Below are 23485 nucleotides of genomic sequence, written 5' to 3' on the forward strand. Positions count from 1 at the left end.
TTAATCCAAGTCATAAACATTATTGCCAAATTTGTACACAAACTCCACCTGTGCTATCAAAATTCAAGTGGAATTTGTAAGACACAAAAAAATCTCTGGAAACACTGCACTTAAAAAAATGAAACGTTCTACTACTTGTGTTACTAACTGAACAAAATCTTTTTTGTTTGATTGAAAATCTTGAACATTCTCCAAATGCCCTGGAAACAGTCTCCAGTTTGAGAAGCAGATAGTGTAAACAAAGGCAAGGAGAATAAGATGTATTTCCTGAGAGGTACAAGAGCAAAAAAAAATCCTGTTGTCCTTGTTGTTTGCCACAGAAATGGCAATTTGACTGAAAAACCATTTAGCCTTATGAGTATGCATTAGATATCTGATTTGTATCCTGTCTGACTCTCTGTCCCAGATTAACCAAATTTTCAGCTGATTTCATGAATGATGTATAGAAATTCATGTCTTCAAGCACACCATAAATTACTCTTGACTAGTATGGTTGACATTTTAAAAAGTTTCATTTCTATTACAAGTATTTTGCTTTTCAATGAAATTTCAATTATTTTCACATTTTTATTTCTTTACCCAGCAGCAGCCAATTTCAAAGCAGCATTAAATAGTGAAATATCAACATTACTGGAAAAAAATGGAAATTATTGAATAGCATGAACCTCAAAATTAAATTTCAAAATAAATTCTTTATTCAAATGTAGTCAAGTAAAATTGGCAAGTTTAAGTGAAATGACTTTTAGGACAGATCAGTGTTATGTGGGCAACTCATTTTTCTTTGACAAGAAGGCATTGTAATTTCATCATAATTATTTCAGCAAGGCTTCTGCATAAGACAAGATAAGGCTACTTCATTTTAATCTCCCTACTCAAAGCTTAGTTTCATGTTTTACTTACTAAACGTTATTCAAACTGTCTGCTAAATGGGCAATTATTCAATTCTTTATCAATTTCTCTGTTTGGCTCAGTTCTACTAAACAAAACCTTGTAATACAAAGGAATTTATTTTTAAAAAATCTTGGTGAAGCAGAGGGATTAGTTGATTTTAGAAATGAAGAACTGAGACCCAGAGGCATCTAGAGTACATTTAACCTAACATGCCAACAGTCGAATTGCAGAGATTAGATCCTCAGTTGCCATTTATTTCAAGTGCATTTGGAATGCCCAGTACAGAATCACAGAATGATTTGCATTGGAAAGGACCTTAAAGGTAATCCAGTTCCAACCCCCTGCCAAAGGTAGGGACGCCTTCCAGCAGACCAGGTTGCCCAGAGCCCTGTCCTACTTTGTACGCTTCCAGGGATGGGGCAACCACAGCTTCTTGGACAACATGTTCCAGTGCCTCACCACCCTTAACATCTAATGTGAACCTGCCCTCAAAGCCATTTTCCCTTGGTGCATCACTACATGCCTTTGTAAAAAATACTCTTTTCAGCTCTCTTGTGGTCCCCTTCAGGTACTGGAAGGCTGCAAAGGTCTTTCTGGAGCTTTCTGCTCTCCAGGCTGAACAGCACCAACTCTTTTAGCCTGTCTTCACAGGACAGATGCTCCAGCCATGGAACCATCTCCTGGCCCTCCTCTGGACTCACTCCAACAGGTCCATGTCCTTCCTGTGTTGGGATCTCAGAGCACCTGGGATCTCACCAGAGCAGAGATGCAGAATCCCCTTCATTACACTGCTGCCCACACTTCCCTGGATGCAGCCCAGGATACAATTGGCTTTCTGGGCTGGGAGTGCACACTGCCAGTGTGGCATGATGTGAAAAACACACAATATGTGTCTCAAAAAGGACAAATAGAAAATGAGTACAAGAAGTACAAGAAGTTTTTACAGCAATAAAAATTAAGTCAGCACTAATGTGGAGACAGGAAGTATGACAGAGGCTGCCTTGGCACCCTTTCAGGCCTTCTGCTACAGAACTGATTCTTGCTCCAAAAGCAGCAGAGATGGAGTCTCCATTCACCACACCTGCTACTGCTGGGAAACACAATTCAGTTTTCTTAATATCTAGTTATTGTCAATATCTGAATAAATGTTGGTGAGGAGTTGGCAGAAGCATGTTTGGAATTTTCAACATTACTGCTTCTGTGCCTATCTGCTCCTAGGCCTACAGCCTCCATCCCTTTGATCCAAGGTCTGTGGAGCCAAAAACATCTCTCCATTGAAGTTTGAATGAGTCTGACTCTAACTTCTAAGCTAAGGAAGCTTACAATACCTATTTCATGCTTACAATCTGATCTTCCTGGAAGCTGACCACACAGGAAACACTCAATGTATTTCTATGTTAAAGGAACATGAACACAGGTAAACAGGAAAAAAGCCATCAAAACTTATAAACTCTGCTCTGTGACTTTGTGGCTTCAAAAGCCACCAATCAAATGAGCAGTGAACCTCCAGGCCCAAAGAGGTAGCAAAAGCCACTATCTAATTTCTTATATTTTTTAAAGTATCTTTAAATTAAATTTCACCTTTTTCTTGTTGGTGTTACCAGAAATTTTGGTTGGAGATTTTTATAGCTATTATCTTTCTAAAGTGAATGGTTGGAATACTTTTTTAACTATATGAGCAGGAACAAAACACATTTCCCCATGTAGTATGAGCATAACTTCTGTACTAGCATAACTTCAAAGAAGTTGATTTTAGTTGATCTTAATATTTTTATTTAAGCTAGGAAGATTAAATGTGAAGGGCTTCAAATACAAGAGCCAAAACTAGTAAATATAGGGTAACAATAATCTTATATTTGGTGTATATTATAGTCTCTCATGTATACAATATTCAGTCAAAACCTCAGACTTGTACACTTTAAAGTATAAAAACAAATAAAGATCTTTAAAGTTTAAGATTCAAACTAGGGAGCAACAATGGTAAGAAAAATAATTATTAATTTCATTAATCCATCTGAGTAGTAAATATCAGATACTGAACTTATTGTATGAAGAGCTAGATTTCTGTCTTTGAGCTGAGACAGAAACTCAGACTATATTCCTCTGAGGAGAATCCTTAAAATGAAATCAGAATGGTCATGGATGAATAACATGAAGATTTCAGAGTGTTCATAAGCTACAGAAAGGAGAGGCTGGAACTGAAAACGTTTGAACAAATGCTGCACTAAAAACTATTGTTAAACCCAAAGAAATTATTTTTGAAAGTAACCAGAAATGCAAATGAAAAAAGGGGATTTGCATTTCAGATTTTGCTCTGAGCCTCAAAGGCTCAACAGGATATGATTCCTTTAGTGTTGTCTTGAATTTGGCAGTCTGGATTACAAGGTCCAGCACAACAGCAATCACCAGGCTCTCCACAGCAGATATGCACCTGAGAACACAATACTAATTGGGCTGGGCTTGTGGCAGCACTGAATTTTGGAAACTCAAAGATGAGAAAGGGAAATAGAAAATATCGTGAATAAGGACATTCATTCCGTCCTCCAGTTCTCAAAACCCCCAAACTTTATGGCAAGAATGCTTAGCAAAAAAAGTTGTTCCCATATTAAAACTGGCATTTGAAAAATGGGGAAACCAGGAAGATAACTTATGGAGCACTCACAGGAACCCACTGACATTTGAGCTGTGCATTACTGATACTGACACTGCTGTGACTATCTAACTTGATTTCTATGTATTCAAACAGACTGCCCACTAGAAATACATGTAAATTAAATCACATGCATGTCATTTTACATCAGTGATTTCTCCAAAAGCTTTAACAGCACTAGAAGCTTTCCTCTACTTTAATTCATTGCTATTTCAGACTTTAGAGTACTTTTTTTTTAATAGATTTTATTACTAAAGCTGACTCTTCAGAGTTAGATTGATTTGGGAGCTGGAGCTAAAGAAGAGTTGCACTAAGTGTTATTACTAGTGAAACAAAATGCAAAATAATGTCTGGCTTCTCAAACAAGTTGATTTAAGTAGTAAGCAAATAAATTCTAAACACTGTGTGCTGGTGAGCAGCACAATAAAAAGAAAACAGTTGTTGTCTAGAACAAAACCTTCACAGTTATATCTATTCAAGCCAATTTTATTGCCATACAATCAAAGGTATGGTACAGAACAAGAAAACAGAAAAAAAACCCCTTTGACTAAATCAATGTATTTACAGTGAAATAATGTTAAGACTAACTTTGGAAAATGCAAAGGAGCCTATGCTGTAATCAAACGAAATGGAAACGACATTGATAGCTCTTTGGCTCAATCTAATTTGTTTCAAAAAGGATTGCACATCTCTACTATAAGGCAAGGTGAAATGTCTTCCTGGTTTGTGGTACAAGAAGCAAGGGGGAATAATAATTAAAAATTGAAACATGAAGATTTGTCTTGAAACAAAATTTTTAAATTCCAGATGGGGAAGGATAGAAATTATTTATTTGCCCTTTTTCTTATAAATGTAGATCTGGAAAGCATAACAAAAATCAACAAAAAGTAGGTTGCATAGATAAGGTTTAAGCCAAAATCTGCTACATTAAATGAGATGTCATTCAAAATCCTATCTTTTATCACTCTCCCAAATGTTAAATAGTTTTCTTTGTAAATTAACTTAGTGCTTGAACTGAACTTATTAGTACTGAATGAAAGTGCAAAATGTTAATATGAAGGGATAACTTTATTTGGCAGAAGTCAAAAGCTAAGTACCATGCACAGAGAAGGTGTAGGCTTCAGTAACATTTTCCTTGTCTTTTGAATGTATGAACGAATAATGGATCTGATTTGAGATTCAGCAATGGTTGAGTAAAGATAAATAGTACTTAAAGTACAAATATAGCAACATCTGCTAAAGAATGAAAAAAATCTGATGCCATTAATCAAAATTATTAATGTATACTTTGATCAGATTATTGCAATAACATGCTCTCCTTCCTGATGTAACTTTGAAATTTTGCCATACTCTTTTCTTATACTACAATGAGAATACTATAGAAGATGTTTGTAATCTTAAACCTAAACTAATCCTAATATCATGAATGAAGATAGCACTAGCAAAACTATTTTCTATGAATAAGGAAGATCACTGTTTTTATCTAAGTTTTTGCATTTTAATGCACTGAGGAAACCATGCTTCTCTAAAAGTAAGAATTTTAATTAATTTTTTTAAACCATAAAATAAGGTGGTACTACTAGCAAATCAAAATGCAAATAGAAAGCTCTGATTTCTTGCTCATGTTCAAAAGAGAAATGCCTATAAATTCTAATTTTACTTAAAAACTCATTGTTCTATTTGCAACTGCAAAAAAATCAAAACCACAGAAAACCAGAAGGAGATCGTGCCAACATAGTTGGACAACCCCCAAATGATTATTGGATTGTTATTGGCTCTGTTGTGTTCATTTATTTCTTGGAAAAACATTATTTAAAATTTGAAAGAGCATCTCTGCAAAGTATATGGCATTCATAAGGCAACAAGATAGGGAATCTGAATTTAATGCAGAAATTTCTGTTCAATGGCTCAGTGTATTTTTGTATGTCAGATGTAATGAACCAAGTTCTCTATCTGCTGGACTTCTACATGAAATCAGAGAAAAGAACAGGGGCCCTGCTTACATTTACTCAATCTGGACTATGTAGAGCAGATTTGCAACAGATATCAACAGGGAACTTAGCATCCTGTACCTGAAACTGAATTCAGGTTCTGTGCTGGTGGTAAACATCTAAAAGCCAGAGCTGCAGTTCCTGGTCATTCAGCACTGCCTTCTAGTCAAACTAGTTTAAGCAGAAGGAGAACCAGCCTCTTACCTGACTTAAATTCTGAAAACAAGATTGAGTTGTTTACATTTTGTAATGTACGCTATATAAAATACTTTAACCTACAGGACTTTAAAATCTGAATGGTCTTCTGAAGTCAACTACCTATGGCAGGAAATAGTGTTTCCTATTCTCTGAATATTGCTCCTTAATTCCCTGTACTGGTGACTCAATAAGATAATACAGGTCTCTGCTGTGTTATTAACAATGCTAAGTACACAGTTAAATCCCATCAATCAATATGCAGCCAATACATTTTCCAAACCTATCTTTACAGAAAAAATATTCTTTGTGGGAGAGAGAACTAATGCAGTATTTTGCAGATCTTTCACAACAAAAGACATCATGTTCTAACCACTCAGTGAGGCTAAATAAAACACATGACAAGCTATGGACATGAGTGTCTTCCTCTTTGAAAAAGTTTATTTTTTGGAAAGCAGGGAGTAGCACTGCAATAAACATTTTGTTGCCACTATCCTTCCAACAAGCAGATCAACAGGTTTCCTTCATTACGCTTTTAGCCAAACACAGCACATGCAAAAGCCAGAGGACAGGGAGAGAGAGGGAGAGAGAAACTGATGCTGCTAATAGAAAGTTTGAGATACAAATGAGAATAAAAAATGGTGCCACTGCATAACACTACCTAAATGTAATTTTATAAATTAGGAGACTATGGCCCTTCATTGAATAATCTGTCCAATTTACATTGTGAATGATATTTTTGAGATATAAGCTGATGTCAGAGTAGTTCTGAAAATTTAAGTGAAGCTGATTTGATTTACTATCTTAAGTGAACTAAACTATTTAAAAATAAACTATGTTTTGTGACAACTGAATAATAACTAAATTACATATCTATACTACACATACCATACTGCACATCTGTTAAGTCATTATAAGTCCTAATTAATAATTTAATTCTTAGACAAACAATTTAAGTAGTCCTGCTAACATCCAAAAAAATTATAGTCATTAAGCTAACTGGTTTTTATCAAGGGTGAAAAATTTAATTGCAAAATGTGAAATTTAAAGAGAATATAAACTTGTATTTTATCATCGCATCATTTTAGAGAATTAAAGCTTTACTTCCCTTGATGGAAGGAAATCTCTTTTCAGAGAAACTCACTTCAATTTCACTGAATTGAATCAAAAGCATTACAGACAAGTGGAATTGTTAAGGGTCTGACTGGGGCTAAGAGGGTGTATAATAGTCCTATAACTTAACGCCTGCAACTCAACAAACCTCTCTGTACATAAAAGTAAGTAGAAAATTCTAAACTCTTTCTGCCCCTTACTCTCAAATACACATCAGCTGACCACATTTGGAATTCCACTCATGCTACTGGTGACAATAAAATGAACAGATGAAAAGAAGCTTTTTCTAATTATTGGACTCTGAGATACAAAATAGCCTCTACAAGGATGTTTCTTATGAACAAAACAGGCAGCAGATTATACCTCAAATATTTCACAATGCAGAATTCACAGGTCTTGTTTGTCTTCTGCTGGAAGATCTTTTACTTCTTCCATCAAAAACCTTCTATGTGACAGGAAATCCTTGACAGTAGACTGACTTTGCTTTTTTACAATTTGAGTTCTACAAGTGCTAGTTAATCCAATCCCAGATCTTTTCTCAACAATTAAAATTGTGATGAAATTTTACAATTAAACTAATCCATTTCCTAAAATGAGATTTTAGAAATAATTTATATGAGGTAATCTCTTTAATCTTTCTTTGTACCTTTGTCAGAAGGCAGGTTCAGCTGAAATCTTAGCACTGATTCCATTTCTCTTGCCATTTTATTCCAGATATCCTCTGAAGGTCCAAACCTATCTGATGATGACTCAGATGCACAAAATTAAGGTGATCTAAATTTGATGCTTTAAGAAAAATATTTTTTTGGAATAAGAACCACAGAAATATGTGTGGACACAAAAATACTCTTTGAGATCATATCAGAAGTGTGGTTCTTCTTTTCCCTCTGGTTATGAGACACCATTACTAATTTTCTTCCCATGATCAAAATTACTGACAGGCTTCTGGAGTTGATTTAGCAATACTTCAATTTGGGAGATTTTCTATCTTATAATTTAGAAGTCAAGATGTTATTTACTCATAGCAGCCTTTCCCATTTTCCAAAATAATAGAGAATGATGTTGAGCATTGTTTGATATGCATCCTGACATTAAGCTATATTTTTGAATGAGGATCTTAAAGATAAAAACTAGACTACAAATCCTTTATGGACCTCAGAGAACCTCCAATCCCTTCCTGCATCTTCAAATAGTTACAACTGCCACAGACATCTTCAGTTTCAATTGGTTTTTGTCTTTGGATCTGTCAGTGGCTTGAATGTTCTGCTGAAAAACACACAGGGTGGTAGGCTGCCACCAGAGAATAATGTATCCATATTTTTTATACCTTGTGCTTTTTAGATCTTGTACTGTGTGTTTTGTGAGCATGAAATTCCGATCAGCTACTGCATCACAAGATCTGGTTCAGCAGACATCCAGGCCATTTGTAGTTCAGATATTAAGATCTTGCCTTTTGACAGACTGTAAAGGATGAATTGCTTGCACAGTCCTGCAGTGCCACTTTGATACTTCAGATAGCAGATTCTTGAGCACAAATTGCAAAGCAGTGATAGTTTTGGAGAAAGCAAAAAAGTTTTTGGAATTTGATCAAGCAGGAGACCCATATATGCTGGCCAGTTACTAGCTGCAATATGTTGGTTTGTATTTCTCCTGGAGACAGTGATCCCTCCATCAAGTGAAGGACAAATGACTGAAGTTGCAGGCAAAGACTCTAATTTCCTTAAAAGTGTGTCCTGGTGTGGGACAAATTTGGAAGGGAACTTCCAAAGGGATGTCTCATAAAGGGCAAAATTCACTCCCTTCCACTATCTGTTCAGGAGAAAAAAACGTGCTCTTCTTCTCCCCCCACTTCACTCTAGGAACCAGTCTTAAAGGTGCAACACTTATTTATAGGCTAAGCAGATGAATGGGATACAATTCAGCATCACAAAGTCACCTCAGGTCAAAGTGACTTATTTAATTCATCACCTATAAGAGCATGATCATAATTTTTGCTGATATGAACTATGAAATGCCTATTGATCCACTCATTTTTTTTTTAATTTAATATTGATATTCAGAAGAATGGAGTGATAATGGCTTCTGTCTTGCACCCATAAGAACTAAACTCAATTGCTTGTTCTGGTATTAGCTTAGAAAAAAGTGGCTATGCATGCATGCGAGTCTAATATAACTTATTTATTCCATATTGGTGGTTTGATAATAATCATGATAAAAACAGTAAGGCTTTCATATAATACAGTGAACTGCACAATGAACTGCAGAATACACATCAAGTGTTTTTAAGAACACATACTTGATTATTTTTAAAACTACAGATCTATGACACAAAAACTGGTAACCATCTTTCTTCTTAAAATCTGTTCTATTACATCTTTTGTCCATTCATACACTGAAACTATGAAAACCTTTCAGTACTAAGGATAAGGAAGTGCTAGGAATGATTACTTGAGAAGCTGAAACTTTTGAGAACTAATACACAATCAGCAAGGTACGGGTCTTTCTGCTTAGGGACAAAGTGATTGAGTAGGTGAGCTCTTTATGTTCGCATTTTTTATATTGCACATGAATAGAACATTCAGATCAGGTCTAGAACCTGGCCCACAGTGTGAGGCACAGCAAACTGTTAACTTCTTATGGGATCTTGTCACCTTTAAGCGACTCTTTTAAAATGCAGAATAAGGAACTATACGTGCTCAAGACTGATTCAGTATAGCAGGAAACCTTAAGTCCGTATTTTTGATACTCATCCATTTATCAATTACAATAATATGCTGAAATCTAATTTTTACACAGCAGGCCATGGAATTAATTTTACAGTATTTTATAAACTTTGTTTTATACCATGATGTTGTAAATTCTAATTTATTTTAAGGTATTTGTTTTTTCCTCCCCATTCTAATTACAACTGAAAGCATTTTCATTTTCAATTCTTGTTAAGATGGTACTATACCTCATTATAGAAGACCATCATGATACAAAAGTATTTTAAATGGTACATGAACTTAGATAATGACTTGAGCCAGAGCACTGGAAATTAATAATGAATTTCAGGTATCATAACCCACCTATATCTATTCAGGTAATTAGCAATCATAACCTGATGGCCATTTTTATAGAGCCCTTCCAGTTTCACCGTCCAAAAATGGGTCAGATTAACAAGTCAACCATTTTGCAGCCTTGACATCTGTAAATTTGTTATTTTTACTTAATGTAAGAGATAACTAAGGATGTTGTTATCATATAATTTATGCTCATATGCTATGTAGTAGTTGCCTAGTTACTGGATTATACATCATGGCGGTCTCAGACTGGTACAGTGATTTTAAAACCACGCTGAACATGGTTGCAGATTGATCATGCAAAATCTGCCCCCCCAGCTGATTTTTCCCCACTTGTGCACAGTGCAATGCAAAAAAAAAAAAAAAGTAAATAAAATCAAAAAAGTGTGATGGGTGAGCAGGTCGACTGTGTGAGAGAACACGTGCAAAGTATACCTCAGAAACACTATAGGTGGATGAGCACGAAGGGAGTCGAGCCTGGTTGTGCAGTGGGGAAAAGAAAACATTGTTAAAAAAGAAAAGGTGGCACAGTAAGGGTCTAAGAAGGTTTTCTGTATAGGTGGTTCCAGCACTGAGATAGTGGCAGGGGGTTCATAAAGTTTCAATGACCAGCTATTTCAGAAACTTCAAATTTATGCCTTTTAAGGTGGAAGCTTCTTAAAAGGGGAAAAAAAAAGTACTCTATTTGAAAATAATTAAAACTAATGATGAATCTGATGACAAATATAAATTCTAGATCCACTAGATATCTGACAACACTATCTTTAGGACAATAAGGTATTCTAGGACGAAACTTTACTGATCTGTTTAATTTAAAAGTATTTATCTTATTCTAATTCTACAAAGGATACATCTTATGAGTGAAAACCCATAAGAGGTTCTGAATATCTTTACGTGTTGACATACTAAGAACCAGCATTTTGACAGAGGTTTTTCTTCAATCTCACTGCCCCAAAATCCAGAATAACTTGCAAAGTTCAATGACTAATGGCCAGATATAGGTCAGTAGAAATCTGCAGATCATGCCCCTAAGCAATGTCATGTGTGTGATTCTTGAGGGACTCTGTCCACTGTCAAGAGCTTTCAGTGCAAGTTAACACAAATTAATTGGTAACCTACAGTTTTACTGACTGCTTAAGACATATTTTGTTTATACATGATAGCCATTATTCCAAACTATTAATCACTCAGACATTAAAAAAGGACTTGCCAGTAATTTATGGAAAAATCCTTTCTTTGGGTGAAAATATTTCACATTTCACTGTCTGAAGGAGTAAAAGCAGCTTAATAAACAAAATGAAAAAAATTGTTCTTATGAATGTACTAAAAATCACGCCTTGATTTTTTTCTAGGGGTGAAAAAATTAATTATCAGAAGTCTTAGCAAAGCTTCCTTAGACTTAACAAACTGTACAGCATTTTGGACACGTCCGTGATAAAGATGAATTCAGCAAGGATTTCCACACAGGTTATTTTTCCACTTGCTGATTTAGGTATATGATGGACTGAGCAGAGAACATAGTATTCATAAGAAATCTGTCAAGAATATTTTTCAGTTTCAAATGTGTAGTTCATATTTTTTCATTGAAATATAAAATATCATTTCCAGGAAATTTCTATAGTCACATGGGTCTGTGCTAATTTATGTCTCCATTAAATATCCAACTTATTTCTTTTCTTCCTCGAAAAGTTTTAATATTCCAAAAATATTTTTCCTCCTTTCTGGCATTCTGTATTTCATTTGCTCTTCTAGATAACATTGATAAGGAAATTTGAATCACTTTGCATCATCTTAAATATTCACACACACTCAAAATTTTCTTCAACTGATGAAATGTTTTCTTAAACTGAGATGAGTTGCAGAAGGATTAAGAAAAAAATAGAAAATTTCTTCAGACAAATAGCAAGACTGAAAACCACAGTTTTAAGAAATCAATTGTTATTTTTAAACAATCTATTTTATAATTATAGAAAAAATAAGAAAAAAGAAAGATCCACTCCTGACAAAGCAAAAAATGTTTCTAGAAATACAGCTTTAAAATCTTTCTAAGAAAGATAAGGTGTGCTTTAGCTCAGAACAGGGGTGCAGCTATTCACCTAAGACTTTTGGATGAGGCTGTAATTAAGATTTCCATAAATAATGTCCAGCCATTGTTCCCATGGTTTGTCTTTCAACAGCATGAAAAAATTATTAGCCTTGGTTTTGCAGGTGAGGATCCAAAGAATGCATGATTAGCAAGAATCATCATGGCATGGGTTCTTTACATATCAGCAACTAGACACACAGAAACAACAATGGTCAGAAGCTTTGGAACTATACTCTACACAAATCTAAAGAACTTGGTTCATGTTGTCCACTCCTCACACCAATTTACAAGGGGCTTGCTAGACATTTGTGCATTTTAATCTCCTCTTAGGCAACTACTCTAAATAGAATGCTATCACTTTCCTTGTCAAAGTATCCTGTAATCTATTTATCCATATTTTCATTAATAATGGAACAATTTAACTTCAGTCTTATTCCAATTAGAATTTCATAACTTTAAGTAATATAGTATTTTCTTTTTCATAGTTCCAGTTCTATAGAAGCAAATGATAACACTCCCCTCAATAAGATACCAATAATAATTATTATATTTTTTTCTTCTTACGCTCAAAAACACACACATACACAATTTCCCTTAATTCTTGTTTTCTTATTCATACATGTCTAGGCTCTCAATGTACCGTTTCATTTTCTCATAACAATGAAATCAAAGGTGTACTGAAGTGCTGTAGTTCCGAACTGACCTAATATTCTTGAGGAAAGGATTTTGTTCACAGCCTACAGGGATTGCTGTTTATCTTCAATAGGATCACAAAATGTGACTGTTTAATCTTCTGCACATTTAAAATTTCCTGATCATTTCTATGTAATTTCTTTTTTTGCCAACTGGACCCCATTTTTAAGCATCTGTCTGATTTTGGGATTTTGTAAGTGTACTGTTTCTGTGTTATTAAAATGAAATATCAACACATTTCCAAGCTCCTTTGATGTTTCTGCAATCTATCACCTACTCTACTTATAATTTGTTGTCATTTTTGAGCTTCAGTGACTGTTTGTCCAGTTGAGAGGAGGGGAAGCTCTCATTATTTTGTATACTACCTGACAACCACTACCTATTACGTTGGGTGAAGGTAATGTCCTGCCATTTGGGCTCTTTTCCCTCACAAGTACTCCATTTAAGGGGTCAAACTGTCAGTCACAGAAATTCACTATTGTGAGAATTCTTTTAAAAGAGCTATTTACACCAAATGTTTCAAATGCTGCAAGAGCAATTTGTTTTCAGTCTGAAGGCCTTATTGGCTTGACTCAGATCTTTACTAAGTGAATGTTAGAAACAAGAGTAAGAGTCATGTAAATTTAATCCTTCATCATGGTCAAAGAGAGCCATGGTACTTAAAGTAAGAGAAAATGCATGCAGGAGACCATAGGCTCTGGGACACATAGGTCTGTATGAAAAAGTAGAATCCTGGTTCCATTTAACATAATCTATTGAAAGTATCTGGCCATTGTTATGAATTCTGAGAACATTTTGCCTGAAAAAAATATCAGAATATTTGGCTTATTTGCTGGTTAAAAGCCACAAAAAATTGTTTGGCATATTACTTGGGAGATCTGTACTTGGATGTAATTTTTTTCTCATGGGCTTTCCATAATATTTTTCTGCAGAAATTAAACTTATATTACAAGTTCGCAGCCTGTACATTTGCCAAAAAAACCATGAAAACCAAAACCAACCAAACAAGAACCCCCCCCCCCAAAAAAAAAAAAAAAAAAATCTTCAAAGCACAGATTGAAGCATTATTATTGTGTTGAATTTTAGAGAAATTCCACACTTCCAAATGGGTATCAGTTTTGGGAGGTATTACACATTATAAAATACAACAAAGTCAACTCCTTTCCCCTGATAAAATCAATAGCAATTGCACTTGCTACTGCTACATTAATTTCAGTGGGGGAAATGCTACCATGTCCAAGTGACAGAACAATAAGTTTTCTAAATTGTTCAGTGTCAAACTGGTCACTGCAAGGGGTCAAAATATTAAGTCATGAAAAGAACTGGAAGATGAACAAACTTTGCAAGAAGAAATGCAAAACCAAACTTTAGCTCACCATAACTTCCTTGTAAATGGCTATGCATTACTGCTCATATTGAAAGAAAACTATTCAACCCCCAAAAATCCTTAATTAATTAAATTTTCATGCATGTTTTTGGTGCAATTTTATTTCAGATCTCTTGCAAACTTTCTGAACTTTTGATGGCATTTGTGATATTCTGCAGAATTCCAGTGTTTCCTACATATTTCCAATGGCCTTTGAACTTAATCTGGAAAGAATGTCTTTGCAATTAATTCTGGAATAAAGGTTCCACCTTAATGGTATTGTGCAATAGCATTTAGTTTTCACTTCTGGAGCTGGCCATCAGATACTACATGCTCCCCCTCCCATACCATTCAATACTCTTGCCACATTTTAGAAGTATCAAAAACCTACATCTAAAACCCTTTCCAAAAACAGTATGGAAAAAATGAAAATTATTTTTAAAATGAACTATTAACAGATCCCTCATTTTTTTTCTCCAACTGTTCACTATTTCTTCTCTTTGATCAGTCATTTGCATTTTGTCTTTTAAAATGCTCTTATCTAGAACATCCATTATTACTGCATGAATCAGAGGAGCAGTGACAAAGCAGCAAATTTTAACAATGTGTTCTGTTTGTTTTAGGAAACTTAGAGGCACATGCAGAATATATGGAATCTTTATTTATTTACTTACATTCCTTACTAACTGACTGACTTCCATCATAGAGGATATGGCCATGAAATAACAGATAAAGTGGCACAGAGGAACAGAACAATTTCATGACAACTCATGTTGTCCTCCTGCCATGGCTAATGCAGTCACAGCTTTTAGATTGATATCTTTCCTCATGTGATATTCTGTGAAATAATTTATGAGTAGAGGATCTTTTTTGTACCATGTTTCATGGCATATATTTTTTTCTGGCTTTACATTTATTTTTAAGTACTAAATCAGGAATTTAACAATAAGTATCTGGCTTTGTCTTGGTTGTGAGTTATCACCAAATCTAAAATATGACACAGTTTATACCCCCAAAACTTGATTCCTAAAATATTTTCCAGGAAAAAGATACTGTCCTTTAATCAAATTTATTTTACAGAAAACTGCAAAATACTAGCAGCTCAATTTCCTTGTATTTGACTTCCAAAAGATTATAAAGTCATGAATTTCTACTTGACAATAAGCAGTAATAAACTGTATGTCAGATACAAAGCTGCATATGCAAAAGCACCCAAAAGGGGCTAAAATTATCAAATAATTTTCATTACAAAAATTATCTTGCACTGTATAACCATAGTGGATTATGCATTAGAATGATAGTTCTGAGGATGACAACAATCAGAGTGTATGGAAGACAAAGAGGACACGAATCTAAAGAAATTATTGAGAGACCCTTCAGTGGACAGATGTGCAAAGGATAAAGTATTATTAACTTTCACATTTACTCTGCTACAAACTTTTTCCTAATTTTCATTTTATGCAAAATACGTGGTTTAAAGACACTTCTATGTAGAATTACTGAAAACCTATTCTTAATTTATGAGGTGAACTGCTGTCTGTGTTATATTGGATTTGACTTGCTTTATTAAATATTTCTGTGAAAATTGGATGACTTTTATCGGGTGTCATGACTGATATACTAGATCCTAATTCTTTTTTCACAACTTTTTTTCATTAAAGAACAAATGTGACACAGAAGAAATATGCTGCTGTATTTTTTGCACTAGTCTGCTAAAAAAAGCAAGCAACAAAATTTTCATACCTGTCATTCAACCAAATATTGACCTATTTTGTGAGATAAAACAGGGACCCAAAAAGACTGATGGCAAAGACAGATGTACATGTGAACCTATATGCTTTTGGGTTATCTTATCTTATATAGCCATAGTTTTTGGTTCAGGTAAGACTATCAGTCACTAGCAGAAGGCATTTTTATTCTTTAAATTAAGGGTATCTGTTTTATTCATTGCTAAGTTTAATATTCAGGAAACTTTTACATACGCAAATTTGATTTTGGAAAGGGATTTTTTTATTAGCTTCTGCAGTTTGATTAGCACTCATTAAAATGCAGTAGGATATTCTTTACAACAAACTCTGTCAGTCAGGTCAGGTTTCTCACATACATTAAAACGAAACCCCAGCTAGAAATAAAGAAAACACAAAGGAAGAAATAGAGAGAGAAAGGAAAAAGATGGGGATGAGAGCACAAAGCAATCAGATTTGGTGTTACCAGCCAGCAGAAGTTTTAAAAAAAATTAGATCACCGAGTGAAATCGTACATTTACTCGGAGAGAGCATCCTTTGGCATTGCCTTCTGGGTGATCTCTGAGCTCCTCCAGCTTTCGATGGAGCTACATGTAAACATCAGAAAATGAATTGACAAAGCAACCTGTTCTCTTGTCACAGTTTTTTTTTTTTCCCTTCATTTTTCTTTTGCTCTTTGTTTTTGTGTTTTGTTTTATTTTGTTTTTGATAAACCATAACATAATGCATTTCTCACTGCCTCTGCCAAAACATTTCAAGACATCAAAGTGCTTTGAACAACACAGACATACAAGGCTCAGTCAACTTGGAATCTGGAAGCAAGATATCTTTGCTTAACATGGCTCTTTTTCACTACAGGCAAAAGAAAAGAAAAATCAAGGGAACTATAATGCTACTGAATCTCTGCTACATTGTTGGGTTTTTTTTCTTATTTTTTAGCAAGGCTGTGTTCCAGAATTTATTTCCATAAAAAGAATTTTTAGGGAAAAATATTTTATTTAATAAAATACATTTTACTTTGTTAAAATATAATATTTTAAATTTTTGTTTCCATGAAATGAATACTTTCATGTTTGGGATCCTCAATTATGATTTCCCATTTTCTATAAGGAGGATTTTCTATTTACATATAAATTTAAGGCAATGGCATTAAATCAGATAAAGAAATATTAATCCAAAAAGAGCGAGCTATCAATGGGTCTTTATAATAACAGGTGAAAGCCAACATCTAAATAAGCTACATCTTCTGCATATATGCATGCATTATGCATCTAGACTTGTATGTGATGACTGATGCCTCAAAATGCATGGGTCACTGCAATCACAAATGGAATTTTCAAAAACAGCTCAGAAACTGTGGCTGTCTTATATTTTTACCTGTGTGAATTCAGTGGTCCTGAATGTCTCCCCCTGAAACAGAGCCTCATTCATGTACACTGTTCTTCTCATCTACACTGTAATTAAGACATCTTCCCAAAACACAAGATGAAAAGATAAAGCCTCACAGACAGTGAGGAATACTACAGATGCCTCCACCTAGAACTTGTATAAACAAGTAGCAACTGGCTTCTTTTTCTATGCTAAGATCAATTTAAATGGAGGCATTACTGGAAAGAGGTGCATAATTAATCCTTTCCCTCCCCTTCTTTGTGCTCAGTGAAATAAAATTTTCACAAAGAGCAGTTGTAGAACAGTGTTAGAGAACAGAGAGGATGGCTTGTGCTGGAACAAATGCAATACACTTACATACAAAACCAAAACCAAAGATCATAAACCAAGAAGACAGGAAAGGTAAGGAGAATGCAGAAAAAGAAATAAATAATTAGGGGTTGAGAAAGTGCTAAAAGGAAATAAAGCAGGAAAAAAGGGAAAAACTGGATAGCTGAAACAGGCAACTCGAGATCAAAATGGCTTGGACTGCATATGATCAGCATCTTGGTTCAAAACCATTTATCAGGGTGTAAAACTGTATATGGTGGGTACTGGTTTAGATATCTGCCTGTTCTGTTTAGCAACCTAAATATTTGTTTATGTTTATATAAACATTAAAAGGCAGAAGATGCTATCAGCATAACAGTGGCTCCATTCTTATTAGTCTCCCATGAATAGCTTTCATTTGATCTTTCTCTACTTTGATTTTTTTTTCCCTAATTTAAAGGCTATATATATTTGAAATATTCAACTCTCTTGAAATGGTCTTTTGCAGAATTAAATGCAAAAAGTGTGAACACTGTAAAAGTTTAATTATGTTTCAAGATGGGAAGCAGTAGTTTGAGGATGAGTAAATCACTTCTCTATGTAACAGGCAGATCAGAGAAGTGGTTTAATCATGATCACAAAATTACTTAAAGGCACTTTAAAAAGGCTGTTATTAACTCTTACTTCTAGTGACACCCAATGCTACCTAACTGGCAGCCTGCCTTCAATAGGTTGTTCTATGTGTAGCACAGAAACAAACAAAATGTGACCCAACAGCAATAAGAATACTGAAATAAAAATGATGTGATGGTGAGAAATGGAAAAGCCCCTTCCCTCCCTCCCCACACCTCCCCCTTCAAAAGGAAAAGTGTAGGCTATAGAAGAAAACTTGCAAAATAAATGTTAGAAACATATTTACTTTGAGGGATCCAACTCTACTAGCAACTCCTTTGCTTTCATCCGGCCGTCTAATTTGCTACAATGGGGGAAGATGGGTAAAAAAGACAGAAGAATAAAGAAAAAGTGAACTTAAAAAAATTTCCACACAATCAGTTAGCAGTACATGCAAGACATCAATTTGACTCTCTGAGACACCTCTAAAGGACAAAGACACAGACTCTAATTTCCAGAATAAATGACACTTTATCATGGCATTTTAAACTTGCTTTGTTGATCACTTCTTTCTCAGTATATTACCAATCTGGCGTATGTTACATACTGAATTCACTAACATTTTTGAAAGAATACATGTTACTTATCTGATTTGGATACTAAGAATAATGAAATTCTAAAACTCTAACTGAAGAAAAAACCCCTCTATATCTTCTATAAATCATATGAGCAGAGTATGCAATAACTGGGAGCCTGCAAGTATCATGATTGATACCTGAAAGAATGCAATACAGATTCCTATTGACCCAGGCCTAGAGATTTTAGCCACTGCTATCAAGATTCCCAGTTAAAAATTATGCTGCCCAACCAGAAAATTTTAATGCCAGACCAATAGTAGATTTTTATTTAAAATATTTAAATAACTGTGTATATGACCCCCAACATTTCCTATCTGATTACTTTTCCTTTATTATATATGGGTTTTCCTAGATGATGCAGAGAATGGAAGAAACAAATGAGGTAGCTGCTTAAAAGGCTTCATATTTTTAGAAGCATGCAAAATAAAATTCATTTACAGCAAAAGTTATTTTTAGAATGTCTTAATCTGGTAAATATACCTCTTTTACCAGTAAAGTGAACATGTGTCATTTGAAGCAGAGAGGAAGAAGACAATAAAAATTACTTTAGTGACAACCTAGTAGTCTGAGCCAAGACTGAACTGAAAGTTCTTATTATCTTAACTAAAACAAAATCCCACACAACTGAGGTGAACCCTTTCAAATCACAGTAACTGTCTTTAAGAAATCTCAGCAAGGAAGCCAAAGATTGAATGAACCATGGAAATTCAACTATGCTTTATGCTCTCTGCAGCATGCTAGCAAGGCACAAATTAAATTGTCCTGCTTGTTTTTGCCTGACCCACACAAAACAGAATTTCCCCTTCAAAAAACAGTCAACAGAGTGTTTTGGTTTTTTACTTGTTATTTTTACTTGTATTTGATTCTCATGAAAACAATACAACTAAACAAAATCTTAACAATTTAAGTTTTTTGTTTGGACAGGAAGTTAATTAGCAAAATACAATGGAAACATTTATGTTAATTGTTGCTTTCCTTCCTTGGTCTTATGACATTAAAATAGCATCCGATTTGAACTCTCAAGTGAATCGTTGTCACTACTGCTATCATGGGACTCCAAAAATCTCCACTCAATACTAGTATACAGACCAAGAAGAAACAGTCATTCTTAAATAAACTATGTTTCCTTTAGAAGACAAGTTCAATTAAAATATATGCAGTTGCAACTGATTTACTACATATTAGATGTGTATTTACTAACTGAGAAAAAAAAGAGTACCTCAATTTGGAAAAAGATCTTTAGTTGAACACAAAAACATTGTGAGTTAGAGCAAAGATGCTTTCCCCAACATCCTGGTTAGGTATTACCATCCCAATAACAAGACATAATCTAGTAGAACTGCAATTCATTTTATCAATTTGACACTTTTAAAATTAATAAGAAATTAAGATTTTTTTTTGAAAATGAGAAATAAGAAAAATTAAATACTTATAATCTCACAAAATGACATGGAAGTAGGGCATTAAGAAAAGTGACAGCAATATGCACTGCCCCTCAGGGGGAAGGTTTTTCTTGCATTACTCACCAATTGCTACTGCTCAAGTAGTTCTGAAGGTTTAAATTCAGTTAGAAATGAGATTGGAGATATTACAGGTGCATATACCTAATATTATTTAGTCTTTCTTCAAAATATACATAGAAAATAATACACAATGTGTACACTGTGAGCAATGAAGTTCTAAATGCTTGCATATATAAATTACAAGGAGATAATTTAAGTTTAAGTCTTGATTTATATCATGGCACAGTTAATATACATGACAGCATGTTTTCTACAGGAACATTGCAGAGTGCAACTTGAATGCTTCTCAAGGGATGAATCAGAATTACAAGAGTATTGCACAAACTATGCTACATCTGTTCTGGGAATTAAATAGGGTATTACCAAGAAAGCAAGGGACAGCAGGAATAAAAACACATATCCTTCTCATAGCAAATACAACAGAAAGGAATTCAGATGTATCCTTATCTTTGTCTGGTCAACTAGTCATCTAGTAGGATGATCTAGAAGTTATAATTCAGAAAATGGCATGGATTATACATCCCTTGTTTTTCAGAAACTCAGCCAACACAAGAACCCTGTAACAGATGAACACTGGTAAATTGAAAAGATTATAATGAAAAATGTGTGCAAATGATCTAAATCAAAAGTATCTATACCACAACACAAGCTAAATAAGTGGTTAAAAGATGAGGCAGAAGCAACACCAAGTAGTTATGGGCAAAATGGTACCTGAAGAACCTGAGGGTTTTGGAACACTCTGAAGGTGATGGATGAAGACAATATAAAGAAGGAAGAAGAGTGCTGTGTAGGGAACATTCCAGGAAACTAGGAAGGTATAATGCACTGACAGTTTATAAATGCATTATATTTACATCCCTTTCTTATTCACAATGGAATAACAGCAGGAGTTAATAGCTAAAAATTAGCTATGGGTATCCCTGTCTTTATATCTGAAGAACAAGGTGGAGTTACAGTGGGAGTAGAATGAGATAGGAAGCCAGTCAAAGAAAACTTAGGAAGCAAGGAAATCAGAACCAAAGAGTGAGCAAAGAGGAATGATCAAATATGGTTAATGGATTTGTCAGAAGATGAAAGAACAGAAAATATTTCCTAAGCAGAAGTCTCACATATGGTTTTGGTGTTAGTCCAATACCTTCTACTTAATAGAGCATGTGAGAAATGAACCTGTTATCTTCACCCTTGATTTTACTCCAAAAAAATAATTTAGAAAACCTAACCTTATATAAGTATCTAATGTATCTAATCTATCAGTTATACTTGTCATAAAGGAAGAACAGCTCTGAACAATTACCTAATCTGAGACTCTGCCTTTGCTGGATTTATTGAAAGGAAGAGTTCCACAACAGGAGAAATTTAACAAACATTTACCACTATCCACCTTAGACTCCTTCCCCTTTCTGATAAAACACTCTATTTGTGCTGCTCTAAAGTTTCCCTGCTTACATTCCGACATAGAAACTTGAATTTTGCAGGACCTAAGCTTTTCAGGAAAATGTTTTCTCATCCATAGTCACCAAAATGCCAAACCTCTGCCAGATTTTTTCCAAAATCCTAGGCAACATATGAATGGTTCATAATTACAACATCTTTTTGATATGATTAAATTACTTAATTCTGAAATTGAATAAAAGCAAAACTCACAATACTTATTTTTTGCAGCAATAGTTTAAAGAGGTGTCAAGTACCTTTATTCGATGACCTGGGCACACAATGTAGGAATCATAATAATTAAAGGTATGAGATTATATTACACAGCAGCCAAATCAAGTTCAGATTATTTGCTGTACACATAAGAAAAACAACTGTTCTCCCACTTGATTACTACTACAGAGATCATAAATGAATGGTGAATAAAGAAAACTGTTATTATTACTTGTGGAAGATCACCAAGTCTGCAAAGAGATGATTTGGCAGGTATGTTATACCACATATCCCTGACAACTTGTGATGACAGCACTTTCTGTTTCCTTCCACAAACATAGTCCCTGTCAGTTTCCAGCCATTGCCTCTTACTGCGTTTAGCTGGAAGTTCCCTTGTGCTTCTAACCTAGCTGCCTTAGGCAATGTGCAGTGCAAGGGAATTAATATCCTCTACTGAATACCAAATCATGAAACTTGCTTGCATCATATTTGTCAATGTGAGTCCCCATGCTGTTATGAAATATTTATGAAGTTGTACATTCCATGAGAAAATAAGACTTTCCTTTTTTTTTTTTTTAAGTTTTATCTGCCATTATTTCCTTCCAGTTACTGTTTTATCTCAAAGTGCAGGGCATCATGCTGAGAAAGGTATGATCAGTTTTGGAAATCTAGAACAAAACTACACATGTGATGCTCCTACTTTTGTTCACTTCCTTCAGTAGAATTCCACAATATACCCTGAAATTGCTTTTAATTTTTTTTCCTCTCCAAGGGCCATTCAACTAATCAAGGAAAAATAGAAGAAAAACAATAGGATAAGCTCTAGTCCAGCTTAAAGAGGTGTTTTGTGATTCAGTGAAAATGTAGGTGGATATATAAAAAAAGATGAAAATGATCTTAAATATAAATGTATTAAGAAGAAAAAAACATTAAACCAGAAGAGAAATTAAATGTGAGTCAGCATATATTCAAACAGCTCCCGCATGAAGGGGCTCTGAGAGAATACAACATATAAAGAACAGGGATATTTAGAGGCCATCAAGAATATGCTATCAAAAGCTTGGAGACTTCTCCAATTGATAAAGTGCATTCAACAAGAAAAGGAGGTGCAGCTGATAAAGAGAAACTACATAACATATTGTTATACCATTATGTTCCAAATAAATGTTCTTGAAATCTCTCACACAAGTTCTCACAGAGTTCATATTAACAGAGAAACATATCTCAAAAGTAACTCAACTGGCAATGATTTCATATCAGTTGGCCAGAAACAAAAAATCTTACATATTGGCCACATCACATAAGGGAACTGAATTCAAAGGAGACTTAAACTTATGAAGATGGAAAATGCATTTCTGACCCTAAAGAATGTTAATCGAGTTCAAAGTATGCAACAAACTGAAAAGTAGTGAAGGGTAGTGACATCCAAGTGAGAAAAAAAGAGAAACTGTAAATATTCGATGTCTGGCAAGAAGCAATTTTAGTTAGTGAAGTAATTACATACTAGTTGTGAACAACCTCAATGGTGGGGACAGTGACTGCCAACTTCCAAATATTATATAATACAATACTGGTCTA

The 23485-nt window shown here is 34.4% G+C and overlaps 1 protein-coding gene across 21 annotated transcripts in view; it reads right to left on the reverse strand.

The window, feature by feature from the left end:
• GPHN (gephyrin) overlaps window positions 1-23485 on the reverse strand; it is a 269974-nt gene that overhangs the window by 55659 nt on the left and 190830 nt on the right. For 12 of the 21 annotated variants that reach the window (XM_077784089.2, XM_085580343.1, XM_077784088.2 and 9 more), the window contains 3 exons: window positions 18410-18466; window positions 16308-16379; window positions 10338-10379 (listed from right to left, as the gene is read on the reverse strand). The exons of 6 other annotated variants lie outside the window; for them this stretch is intronic. In XM_077784089.2, the coding sequence (XP_077640215.2) occupies window positions 10338-10379; window positions 16308-16379; window positions 18410-18466 (171 nt within the window). The remainder of the gene's footprint in view (window positions 1-10337; window positions 10380-16307; window positions 16380-18409; window positions 18467-23485) is intronic. 3 more of the 21 variants (XM_085580339.1, XM_085580337.1, XM_085580333.1) reach the window with 2 other exon arrangements.

The sequence above is a fragment of the Lonchura striata genome, chromosome 5 (assembly GCF_050655825.1).
Source record: "Lonchura striata isolate lonStrDom1 chromosome 5, ASM5065582v1, whole genome shotgun sequence".
Classification (NCBI taxonomy): Eukaryota; Metazoa; Chordata; class Aves; order Passeriformes; family Estrildidae; genus Lonchura; species Lonchura striata.